General features: G+C 41.9%; 1 protein-coding gene across 8 annotated transcripts in view; it reads right to left on the bottom strand.

The window, feature by feature from the left end:
* Window positions 1-13,476, bottom strand: part of utrn (utrophin) — a 181,466-nt gene that overhangs the window by 108,138 nt on the left and 59,852 nt on the right. For 7 of the 8 annotated variants that reach the window (XM_040125316.1, XM_040125318.1, XM_040125317.1 and 4 more), the window contains 2 exons: window positions 12,862-13,016; window positions 12,513-12,702 (listed from right to left, as the gene is read on the bottom strand). In XM_040125316.1, the coding sequence (XP_039981250.1) occupies window positions 12,513-12,702; window positions 12,862-13,016 (345 nt within the window). Of the gene's footprint in view, window positions 1-7,170; window positions 7,361-12,512; window positions 12,703-12,861; window positions 13,017-13,476 lie in introns of those variants that run through there. The other variant, XM_040125323.1, reaches the window with a different exon arrangement.

Raw genomic sequence — 13,476 nt, 5'->3', positions numbered from 1 at the left:
TATTCTGGATTATTGTTATCTGATTGAGTGAGGCAACATATGTGTCTGAGTATGTTTGTATGAAAAGTTACACACCATCATCTCTCCTTCAACCTGAAACTGATATTTGTCAGCACCAGAGGTACAGACGCTCACGTACACTGAGTGAAAAGACAATATGGACTGTGAGTCAGCACTGATTTTGTGAGCTCACCGTAGAGATCGGCAGCGTGGGACACGGGCAGGGTGCAGAGCTCAGGCCTTGTCCCCCGCAGATTGATTGAACGACCAAGAATAGAAGGAGCAGCAGAAGAAACCTGATTGCACCCCTCATTTTATTTCCCCCACTTACGTTGCCCCCTGGTTACACTCTGACTCGGTCTGGCAAGCAGCGCGGGAGACAGTGAAGGGAGGGTGGGAGGAAGCTGGAAGGTCAGAGAGACTTCAAGCTGGCAACAAAAATGACTGCCTCCTGCCTGTCACTGCCTCCAGATCAGTGCATACCCCTTTTCTCTCTGTTTCTAGGTTACTCTCTACAAATCTTTCTGTAATCTAAATTTTATTTTTACAGCACTTCTGTTCTATTAGAGGGAGAGATGGTCATGGCATGAAGGAAAGCAAAGAAAGGAGGAGACGGAGTTGAATGCATCACTATGTAGTATGTGCCTTTTGTCCACTGAGCCTGCAGGACATCATAATCTCTATCCTGACTCGACTTGGTGTGATCGGCTCGGGTAGTCTTAGCTGGCCATAGATCATGATGTCAGGTGAGTCAGAGAGTTCTGGCCGAGTCTTATGTCTGAAAACAAACAAGTCTTCCACGAGAGCTTGATCTTGAACCTCATTGCCTTTGTCAAGTACTGAGAGTTAAGTGTATAAAAAAAAAAAAAAATGCCTTGTTTACATATTTTTTGATCAGAGATTTTCTGATTGAAGTCATAACATTTTAGTTCTTGTATGACTGTGTTTGATGAGTTTGGCTTGCTTTGGTAATATCACAAAAAAAAAAAAATAGTCACAGCACATAGCTCCCCCTAAAACCACAAGTTGTCGTTTTTTTTTACATTTTTTATTTACGGATTGAACAAACAAACTATAAAAGGAGAAAGCCAAGCAATCTATTTCCACCTCCTTCCAGTCTTTATGCTAAGCTAAGCTAGTCACCTCCTGGCTCCAGCCCTAAACATAGGTAACTCGCTGACACCAGTATTCAAAAATTTCCAGTAAAAATCCAGCCCTACTTACCAAAGACCTAAATGCACTAGCCCATATTCCCCCAAATATAATGATTCATCATACTAAAAAAAAAAAACTATGATTATTAACCAGTACATGGAAAATCAACTATTTCTTTACATGGTGATCAGAGAAACCAAGAGCCAAAAAATAATAATAATTTGAGAACTGTTGGTCAAACATTTTGATCGTGATATCTGACCAAAACAGAGAACTGTGACTGTCATTTAAGCAATATTAATGCAACCATAATATAAATATACACTTGTGTAATTTCCCATGGATAGCTTTGTGTTTGTCTGTCCTCTCTTTTCTCTCTTCCTTCCTGGCTACAAATTGTTGTTTACTCTGACCATCACATTTCGAGAGCCTGGGTGGCTACAGAGCTTTCCAGTACCATAAAGTCTATCTGATGATAAACCGTGCAGGCATTAGCAGGTTCAGCTTGCTGTCAGGGCCTGCCTGAAAGCCACTAATGGAAGTATGTGCACAAAATCCATTGCTATAGTGCAAAAAAAAAAAAAAAAAAAAACACACACACACACACACGCACGCACGCACACACACACGCACGCACACACACGCACCACACACGCACACACGCTTTACTAGCTCAATAAAGGGGTTTACTGGAAATGGGATGTAAAAGAGAGAAAGAAAGGAGGCAGGGAGGACTTTCTTTTCATTTATATCTGCATCCTCTAATATGAAATTTAGTTTGTTACATATTTCATATAATCCCAGATGACGTTTGTCAAATAGAACACGGGTTTCTCAGTCATCATCTCCTCATCTCATCTTTATCGAACGGCAACTGATAACAGGAGAACAGCTTAACTCTGGGCTGTATCAGTGATTTAAGTGCTATTTGAAATCACCACTACTGCCAATCGGAAGTCCATCTGTGGGGATTTACATGTAATGTTTATTGGGAGCAGAATCCTGTCTTCATTTTCTTTTACTGTCCCTGCTCTCTCCCAATACCGTCTAAATGAATTTAAATGATCTGCATTTATGAATCTGTTGCCACATAATTCTTCTGCCTGTGACTCATCACTCAGGCTTGCTGTGTAGTAAGTGCGTGTCTGTATACTTGCGCTTGAGTGAGCAAATGTGTGCATGCGTGAGTGTGTAAGAGAGAACAGAATGCATTGTGGGCATGTGTATCTGTAAACTAAATGAGCCTAAGCATGCGTGGAGGAAAATATCTGAGATATGACTGTGAGCCAGGTTACCGTGGAGGGGCTGGGGGGGGGGGGGGGTTATTTGCCTGCACCTGAGGCTCTAACTGCTAATGCTAATAACCCAGTGGATCCTGGTGAAACTCAAGGACAGGGAGGTCAGACAGCTGGGCTCCATGTCCATGCCTGAGTCACCTGTCCTGGGGTAGCAGTGTGCCAGGAGCAAAGGTGGATGGAGTGTTGAGCCCAAAGGCCAAAGTATTGGCCAGACAAACAGTGGAAAAGACAAAGCACGACTCTTTGCCACTGCTTTAGGGCTGTTTCTAAAGTGGGTTTTGGCTGGACACACACACACACACACACACACACACACACACACACACACACACACACACACACACACACACACACACACACACACACACACACACACACACACACACACACACACACACACACACAGTAAGAGCCAATGCCACAGTAATGAGAGTAGGAGGACACTCCTCAGGAGAGAGGTGGGCCCTTTAGCCAATTCTCGGCTAGTGATTTCACACAGAGAGACAGAACAGAGCAAAAGACGGAGATGAAATGAGCCGCTGGGGCCCATCTGTATGCCTCAGTATAGACTAACCAGGCATTCTACTCACAAGTACTCTTTACCAGTAAACTACTCAAGTCATAAGCATGCAAGCCAAGAGGACGAACACTAGAGAGGAAGGATGCAAGGACAGAGGAGAAGTAAACGGCTTTACCAGGACTTTGCAAGGATTCAGTCAACCTCACATTCCCAGTTAAGGCATTTGTCTGACATTTTTGGTGGAAGTGTCGTGATCTGCCCTTCTGCGTGTTCCTGAACAGACTCTGTTTTATTTCCCATTTTATTTTGAAATTACTTCCCTTATGTGTCTGTTGTAAATTTACTTCCTGTCTTGGTGTTTTTTGTTTAGTTTTCTTTCCCCCACCAGTTTTCTGTTTCACCTGTTTCTCATTTGCTAATTAGTCCTTATGTATATATAACCTTGTCTTCCCCCTTTCAGTTGCCAGAATGTTATTTTAAGTTTAGTTAATGTGTGCTTTTTGCCGTGGTTCCTTGTGTTTTGCCTGTCAGACCTTGATTTTGACCCTTTTGTCTGTTTTCTTGATTTTGAATTCTTGCCTCTGCTTGTTTGCCTGTTTGGACTGTTCTCTCCGGATTTGACCTTTGTCTGCGTCACCTTCCCATAAGCCTTTTATTTGTCTTTGTTGTTCATAAAATACTTAACTGCAATAGTTCTTCCTCAGTGTCTGCATTTGCGTCCTATCCTCTGTGTCTTTGTTACCCTGTTTGCACCAGTTGTGACAGTGCGATTCTGTGTGTGGGATAAGTGCCCTTTAGGACCATATACATAAACAAAGCCTTAGGGAACACTATAGATGTGGAAATTTCTCCAACAGTGTATAACCTCATTCAGCATTATTGTTTTGATTCGGGGGAAAGTGGGAGACGAAAACAATTTACACACCAAATAGATACAATTCTAAAAACAGCTCAAGTTAAATGTCTTATGTTCACAAAGACTGCAAAGGTCAGTAATATACATCCACATAATGAGTGCCATTAAAGGGGAATGCAAACACACAAACCCAAAAGTTGCCAGTGAAACTGACTTAACAGAAAAAGATGACTAAAATGTTATGACTAAGTAGACTTTATAAATTTCCCATCATTCACAGCAGGGTGAGCTGGCACAGTGGTCAATCTGCTCTGTCCTGCCACTGTTAGACATAGTGAGGACCAATATGATGGAGGTCAATATGTTTTAGAAGATAGCTTGGCTTTGCAGCTTAATTGGACTGCCAAAGATAAAATACAGCCTGCATGTAATATAAAGCCTTTATGTCAGTGGGCCTGATGACAATAATAAATATTGACTTGGTCAGTCAGATCGGCTAGAAATTATTGGTGTTTTTTTGTTTGTTTGTTTGTTTTTCCAATTAATACAGTATTTTCTCCAGAAAAACAAGAATATCACATATGATGCTTCTCAAAACTACTCCACAGCTTGTTCACTCCCTCACAGTAATTACAGTGCTTAATTTAGTATTTATCAATATGAATCTGCTTAAAGAAGGGTCGCTAGTTCATTCAAGTACTTAATATCCTAAATAAGGCAATGGCCAGGTGGGCTGTTTTTAGGACTAGCACTGTCCTGAAACAGCAAGAATGGCCAGACCCAAGAGGGTGAGCCCCAAGCAAATCCATCATCAAGAAGTCACTGTTCCAGTCTGGCAGCCAGTGAGTGTGCCCCAGGGAGGCAGGACAAGCCCAGTATTAGCGATTCCCCCAAGGGAAGGCCAAACTAAGCTGGAATGACTGATGCAACCCAGGGGAGGGTAATCGGGTGTGGAATGACTGATGTCTCCCAACGGTAGGGAAGCGATCCAGGAAGGTTTGGCCTCTAAGGATGCTAAATGGAGCCAAAGGAGTGATTCTAGTCCAGAGTTGAAGTTTACAATGAAAGAACGAGCAAGTGATGAGTATGCAGACACTGTACATGTGCAAGGCTGCAGGAAAGATCAGATTCCACTTGTTCTGCCCTAAATTGGTAAAACAAGCAGGATCAAGCTTGTACTGTGGCCCTGAGAGGCAAAACACAATATTTCACAAAACAGGACATTTCACAAAACATAACATTTCAAAAAACACAACACCATTTCAGAGAAAGGACAGTCCAATGTCATTTCCTGTTTCTATTGTGTACTACTCTCAGCAGTGTCCTTTTAAAACTGAGTTTGAAAGGATGGAGGAGGAGATTGAAATCATAGGGAATTTTTAACAAAGGACATTTAAATGATGTGATTCTCTATGTCTTCAACATATCATGATATTAAAATTTCAAGAAATGGCCACGAGATGCGGAGGACCTATTCAGCCCAAAATAGGTTGGAAATTAAAAAAAACAGCCAATGGTAGCATAGAGTTTAGAGCGTCCCTCCGGCTGGTCCAATCTCCTACCAACCAACCTTAACACATCAAGTGAATAAACTCCAAATTGACTTGGATTCTGTCCAATCACAAATAAGAAGTGTTGTCCCACCCTTTCCGTAATGTGAAATGTCATTGTGTTTTGTGAAATGTTGTGTTTTTGGCCCTCAGGGACACCGTAAGCATGGCATACACAAGACAAATAACTGAGAAACAGCAGGAAAATTATGAATACCTAATGCTCTGTTTGCTGCTCTCTCTCGCGCTTCATTTTTTACCAAGTCTCATCCTTGTGCCATCTCTCTGTTACTTTCTGCATTTCTCTGTTTTAGAGACTAGAGATCTAAGCAAAACCTGTGAAATAATGTAACAGACCTTACCCACGATCCCCCTTTGGCAACAAGTAAAGATTGACAAACAACCAAATAAAGGCGGTAGAAAAACGGCGGAGCACTAAAGAGCGTTGGATTTATGGATTAAGGATGAATTAAGATGACACACCACATGTGTGTTGGCTTGATTGAAAACTGGTGTGATGCATTAGTCTCTCTCTCACTCTGTGCACAGTCAAATCTCAACAGCTGGTCCCCTCTGCCCTCTGACTGAGAGTGGGTCAGTGCTGTGCAATGCAGAGAGAGAGAGAGCAAAGAAGATCAGAGATCAATAAGGATCAACAAAGGTACAAAATGACACCAAGTCCACCACACACCGGTAGTATTTTCCTCTAAGGTGAAATCAATACAGCTGACAAACGGCTGTAACAGGTGAGTGATACAACCGAGTTTGTTTTTTCATTGAACATCAAAAACACAGTCTGTTCAGCTCTTTCCAAATAATCTGTGTGGAAAGAACATGTTCAGCTGAGTGCCTGATTTTGGCATTTAAATGACTTCCCCATAACAAAGTCAGTTAATCGGTCAGTTAAAATGAAAAAGTCACAACTTTCACTAACACAATACATCCTGACAGGATGATTCTCACACACATAAACGGTAAAAATACAGTATACACACACTGCCTTGTTAGTTGCTTTATGTCTGCACCCCTATAAAGTCAAAACTCACTTCAAAACTGACAGTATACAGACGAAAAAAAATTGAGCGCACGCACACACAAGGGCGCACACACACACCGCAACAGGGATGCACAGTAGGAATCATTATTTGTCATGCAGAAAAGTGCCAAAAGTCACATCAGTGAGAGTTGTGTGTGCGCGCGTGTGCGCATATGTGTATATATATCTATCTATATCTCTCTATTTCTCTATCTCATATATATATATATATATATATATATATATATATATATAAGTTTTTTTTTTTTAAATGGCATACTGTGAAGGTGACACAGTCCCCAAAACAACATCAGCTGGCACAGAATGTGTTTACAACCAAATGACTCATGACTAAAGAGACCAAGAGTGGAGGAGAAACAATGGATAAGGCAAAGATACAATAGACAACTGGGTGATCCACTCATTATTTATGAAAAGAAAGCGCTTGTACTTTGAAAAAATACACATACCTAGCAAGAACTGTCTGCTGATAGGCAAACACACAATCAAAACAGCCTTTACAATTGGAAAAATAGTCTCAAAAACAAATCAAAAAGCCTCAAGCAAACTCCAAAACATACATACAACATAAAAGTTTGGTAAGCTGAATCAAATCATTAAAAAAAATTGAATAAACGGCCCACACATTCAAGTTTAAAACAAATTCCCATCTAATTAAGTAGGGGAAAAAAAGAAAAAACAACAAGAGAAACTCTCCATCCTCCACCCTGCTGTCTCTCTTGGAGCCCACGTACCTTGCAGAGCTTCTGGTAGCGCGGCGAGGAGATGGCCATCCTCTGGAGCCTGTGTAGGAAGACCACCACTTTCTGGAGGGAGGTCCGGACCATGGCCATCATCTTAAGACTGCTACAAGTCTGCAGCAGCCTGCTCCTGGTCCGCATGCTAGCACTGCCCTACCCCGCTCATATTGTTCTCCCTCTCCCTCTCCCTAGCCAGCCGACCAGACCCCAGCCAAGCTGACGTGATGTGCACACACACACACACACACACACACACACACAAACAAAGAGCAAAAAACACACACACACTCGCAAGTGTACTCAGCTCAGCATGCCCCCACGTTTCGTCACATATGCACAAAAAACAACACACAGTGAGCGCAGCCTCAGTTAGCTCAATCTCTCTCTTTCTTTATAAACAGACACTCTGACACAGCCCTCAGCATACGAACACACACTCACACACACATATGATGATGCAGGAGAGCAGGACAAGACGAGACACTCACTTTCTCCTCCACGCGGACATTCACACGCGCACCCCGATCACAGAGCCAGAAGAGAATCAAACAAATCACTTGTGACGGCACCCTGCAGAGTCAGAGGAGGGTGACGAAGAAAAAGGAAATGAAGAAGAAGATGAAGAAAAAAAGGGGAAAAAATCAACAGGGAGAGAAGAGTGGAAAGTGCCGGCAAGCTAGGAGGAAAGGAGAGAGGAAGGCACGAGTTGCGCTGGATGAGAAGAAAAGCTGGTCATACGCGGCTCACTTTTTACTGCCAGTGATCCAGAGAGAGAGGAACAGGGAGCGAGTAAGAGAAAGAAAGGGAGAAAGAGGTAGAGCGAGACAGAGAGAGGGAAAAACCACAGTAATCCTGTTGGCCACAGAAAGAGAGAGAGAGAAAGAGGAGAGGTAAAGAAGGAGACAAACGGATCAAAAGCAGCCGTGTAAGGGACAAAAAACACTGCCTCCGCCGTGAAGGGAGAATGACATTACGCAAGGCAAACAACAGATCAATGAGCGAGAGAGAGACAGAGAGAAAGCGAGAGAGAGAGTGCAACAGTGAAGAGAGGACTGAGCGAGAACTCAGCGCACAAATACAATGCATACACACAAGTGAGTTACGGGGAGGGAGGAGTCATTTCAGGTATCCAGGGTTCCTGGAAGTAAATGTCCCATTCATTTTCTGCATTGGCAATGTTAGTGACTGACAGCTACATGGCTTGGATGTGCATGACACCCACCTGGTTGAATCAGGAGTACAAAAGAGGAGTAACTGTATGAAACAGTATATCTGTTCCTTTGAAAATAAAATCTACAATCGAGAGCACAGCAGTTTGGAGACTGTTCTCTGGGGAAAAATGGCTTTAACGGTTTCCTACAGGTTAACCTTAATGAAGAACTTATTTCAACCCAAACCATGATCTTTCCCTAAGCCTACCTTTTTGAGCCTAAACATAACCAAACCGTGAACGTTCCATAAGCTTAACCATGTGTTTATTATTGTAACCGTGACGACAAACGTCCGGTATGCCTTCCACCGTAGGGGTGCTATTTCAGGTGATGTTCTCATGGAGCGTATCAGTGGATAGGGACGAACGACCTACATGGCCATTCAGGTAGGGGGATCTTTTTTTTTCAGGTTGGAGGATTTTTGTAGCTTTTTCTGGAGTTTTCATTCGCATCTCACTGTCTTCCTCAGCAAATGAAGTAGGTGTCTCCAGTGGTGGAGAGCAACACCAATGTTAACTCCTGTTTTGCTCCTATTTCTATCACTTCCTTTCTTCAACTGCAGTTATTAGCTGGTTATTAGTTATTAGTTATTAACTAGCCCCGAACCGGCCAGCCTGTCTCATCACTGTCCAATAGTCACTATAGTGTCCATTTTGCCCTCAGTCCAACATGAGAGGACGAAGAAGTAGCGCTGCCCAGAGGGCGTATTCTAACCTTTTGTCTCCTAAAGGCAACAATGGCTGAAGCTCTTGTCGTGCAACAATCACCACCACCCACACTCGGCAAGAAACCATGTTCGGTGGTAGAGAAAACTTACATATAGCCCTTTTATATATTTATATAGCGGCGTCTGGGCAAGAACCTTTTTTGCATGTCATTACTCATATCTCTCCAAACATTTCCTGTCTTCCTTCTACTGTCATGTAATAAAAGGCATAAAATGCCCACAAAAATAATTTTAAAAAGGTTTTTTTCATCAACTGATGGCTATAAAACTACAGTATCATTTAATAATCCAAGAGACTCATCTGTTAAGAAACACCGAGGATATTTAGAGTGGAGAAAAATATTTCCAACACAAGCAGCTCCACCTACTTTGCATCTCTATAGTGTGCATATGTCAGCGTGTGTGTGTGCATGTGCATGTGCGCGCGCGTGTTCGTGTGTGTGTGTGTGTGTGTGTGTGTGTGTGTGTGTGTGTGTGTGTGTGTGTGTGTGTGTGAGAGCATGTGTGCTTGTTGTTATGTGTCATATTTGTGGTGTCAAAATGCAGCACTGAAAAGATTAACTGATAACAAAAATGTGAGGCCTTACTGGAAACGAGCAGATGAAATACAAGGGAAAGAAAAAGGGGGAGAAAAGTAGAGCAGGAGAAGGAGGGTAGAAGGGCAATGTCAAGAGAAGATAAAAGTCTTTTAAGCATTTTTAATCAGTGAAAAAACAGCTAATTCTTTAGAGAATAAATCTGTTGGAGGCACACAAATACAGCAGAGATGACATTAAGAGACAAAAGAGTAGGAGAAGAACAAGAGAGTCAGGTAACAGCAGAGATAGGTTCACAATCAGCAGAGATTATCATAAAACAGCCACTCAGCTCCTGCAGAGCCGCTGACCACACAGTATTACACACAGGTGGGTCTTTTAAACCTATTCATGTTCTCCATGACTCTTTCTGTTGGACTTTTATTTGAAGTGCTGCTGAAAAACACTCTTTCTCCCAACCAAAAGACAAGAGGCATTTATTTGAAGTGAGGATGAAAACCCCTGTATCGCCCAAGAGCAGCACGCTTCACACCAACGGTTCCCCGTAACTATGACTCATACTTTTACAATGAGCACAAACCGACACTCATACAAAAATGGTGTATTCTGTGTGGCACTATGGGTCCCTGCATGTAGTTTCAGTTTATACAGATGAAGGGAGACTCCAAGGCAGGGAGGAGAAATGAACACAAATAAATGAATACAAATAAATTCCTTCAAATCAACATGCAGCTAACCTACACAGCCGGCTAGAATAATCATCATTTACCGACAGGCTCGTGTACACACACACACACACACACACACACACACACACACACATCAATTGAGAGAGGGGATCATCATGAGCTTACTGAAGAGTTCTGTTTAGACAAGGTTTAACTGGCTACAGCGTCCATTTTAAGTCATTCCACATAGTATCGACTCTGCTTCACAGGGAATTACAAGTCAGACTGAGTGTTTTGTTGGCTCGTGTTAATGGAAGTACTGGGTCACAACTAAGAGGGTGGAGGAGGCGTGTACGTCTCTGCTGCTCACACTGCTATGGTCAAAACACACACACACACACACACACACACACTAGTCTTAAGCCCAAAGCCAAACACGTACAAAGCAAGCTTGAAAAAAAAAAGCAGCTCTTCAAGTTGTGTGCACTTTTGCACTTTTCTGGTGGATACCATTATTGTTACAGCTTGTGTGGGGTGTGGTGTGATTAAAAGGACTTATATGCCATACGGTATATTAGCCCTTTGACAGATACTTAAATTAAATTTCAACTCAGTTACTTTTATCACATTACCACAGACAAGACCTTTGAGATTACTTTGACGCACTTTTTAGGAATAACAGTATACAGTTTGTGTCCTTAAAAATTTGAAAGGGCTTATAATGATGGATTAGGTTTGATACAATAAATGTTGATAATAATATAAATTGATAATGATATACATTTTTTCCCAATTACAAGAATTATATTAGACACAACCCAAATCCTCAACAAGTCTCTCAGCCTAACATTCACACCAAGTTAGTGAATTCACAGAAATTTTTGTGGACATTCATGCAGCGATTCTCTGTCAGTTTGGGATTTTGTTGGTTAAAAAGTCGAAGGTCAAGGTCACTGTGATCTCACGTTTGTCTCAGTCTTGTGAGCGCAATATGTGAGGAACGCCTGCAGGGAATTTCATTACATCTGGCACTAATGTCCACTTGGAAGGATGAACTAATTACAATTCGGTGGTCAAAGGTCAATGGTCACTGTGACCTCACAAAACACATTTCTTAAACGGTCACGGCCATAAGTCAAGAATTTATACACTAATTATGACAATATTTCACAGAAATGTCTAACAGGATAAAATGATGAAGTGATGACATTTTATGTCTATATCCAAGAGGTCAATGGTAAACCTCACTGTGAAATCTTGCTCTGAAATTACACCTACGGATACCGATACCTTTTTACCAAATTCCTTCAAAGTCTTCACTACATATATTATATGACTGGACAGACATGGATGTAAATTGCAACTTGACTGGCTGGCAGGGACATACAGTATAACCACAAGACGGTAATTCTATTTCTCTACAACCTTGGCCTGTTTTTAAATTATTGGCCTCGCAAATGGGAGTGATAGCAATCTGGCATTCAAGACAATGAAACCAACAACGTTATTATTGGCCTGAAGCTTTCGCTTCTGAAAGATGAACTACAGTGTAGCATTCTCTCAAGGAGAAGGAGTTTAGGATAAAAGCAACAGGAAGCTTGGATATATACACACACATACACCAAATCACTGACCATTTCTGGAAGGAAAAAAAAGGAAAAGGAGGAGGATATACAAATGAAAGCCCTGCAGCATACAAACCAAAAGAGATGAGGACAAGACTGGCAGGGTCAGTATTTCATTTAAAAAATACCTTTCACAGTAAGTAAGATGTTAAAAAAGAAAGATTAGTGCTTCTTTTATCTGTTGAAAGGGTGAGGTAAAGCGATTTCAGAATTAAAATGTTGCACAAAGCATAAGATGATATGTGTCAACAAATCCCTCAGGGAAGGTCTGGGTAAATGACAAGCTGGTGAGAGGCAGCACAAACACACAAAAATGCGCCCACACACTGAATTCCTAAGCAGCACTGGATAAGACGATCAATGAGCTGCTCTCAATGCACACAAGCACTCACACGTCCTCTGCATGGCCTCTCATTCACACACTTTTAACCAGCAGCGTACAAATGGATGCACCCACACGTACCCCAGCCTCAGTTCTACTGGTGAAGGATGCATTAATGAAGGATGACACTGAGATAATAGGCTGGCACCTGTGCATAGATTCACAGCTTTTCAATTTACAGCCCTACCTCCAGTTGTCGCCTCAGCTCCTTCACATGGACAGAGTCCTGCGACAGGTCTTCCCTCTGAGAGGCGTCGGCCAGAACGTTGACTGTAGTTTCCGCCTCCTGGAGCCATTTGAGGAAGGACTCCAGCTCCCTGAGAGACATCTGCAGACCCTTCAGTTCACTGTCCAGCTGGGCGTAACGGTCACTTGCCCTGTCAATCGATTTTGATGGGTCAAATACATGACTACACATGAGAAAACACATGATTTAAAGATTTAAAACTACTAAAACTCTTGCTTCAACATCATCTTCTAATTTGATGTTTACAAATGGAATGTGCAGACAGATAAACAAGGGAGTTTGTACGTACCTATTGTTGATGCTGTTCCAGGCGGCATTGTGTTTATCTGTGACCTCCTTGATTCTCCTGGTGTCGTCAGTAGAATACTCCAGCAAAAGATGATTGGACAGATCGTTGAAGGCTGCAACTGTACCTTGGCCTCGGCCCAGATCTTGGAGGAGCGCCTGTAAAGGAATCTCGGTGGCATTAGGGTCGTCATGACACTGAAAATGTGACAGATGTGTCTCAAACATTATAAGTCACTATGAAGGGCCCTGTTGGCATTGCTGCAGTTGTTAATTTGCCTGCACTGTTGTCTTTATATTCCCGTGGCTTGGTATCTGACTTTAGAAAGACAAATTGCAATGCAAGAATACTAATGACATATTCTCTAAACTGAATAAAATTAAATCAAATTTCATGCATTAAAAAACACAACAAAATTAGTTACTCTACTGCTAAGCCACCTAACATTGTTTGTTTAACCTCTACTTAATCGAGCAGGTTACATAAGACTCAATTGTCATTCATAGGGGCACATTATTATTCTAAATTTAGCATTAGCAAATAAATCATCCATATATGATCCCAAGGCACATATTCTAGAAACAAAAAGGTACATTTCAACTTTTTAAATGGACAATT

This window comes from Xiphias gladius, chromosome 4 (assembly GCF_016859285.1).
Source record: "Xiphias gladius isolate SHS-SW01 ecotype Sanya breed wild chromosome 4, ASM1685928v1, whole genome shotgun sequence".
Classification (NCBI taxonomy): Eukaryota; Metazoa; Chordata; class Actinopteri; order Istiophoriformes; family Xiphiidae; genus Xiphias; species Xiphias gladius.
The sequence above is the reverse complement of the archived record's forward strand: the minus strand, read 5'-3'. Positions and strand labels throughout refer to the sequence as shown.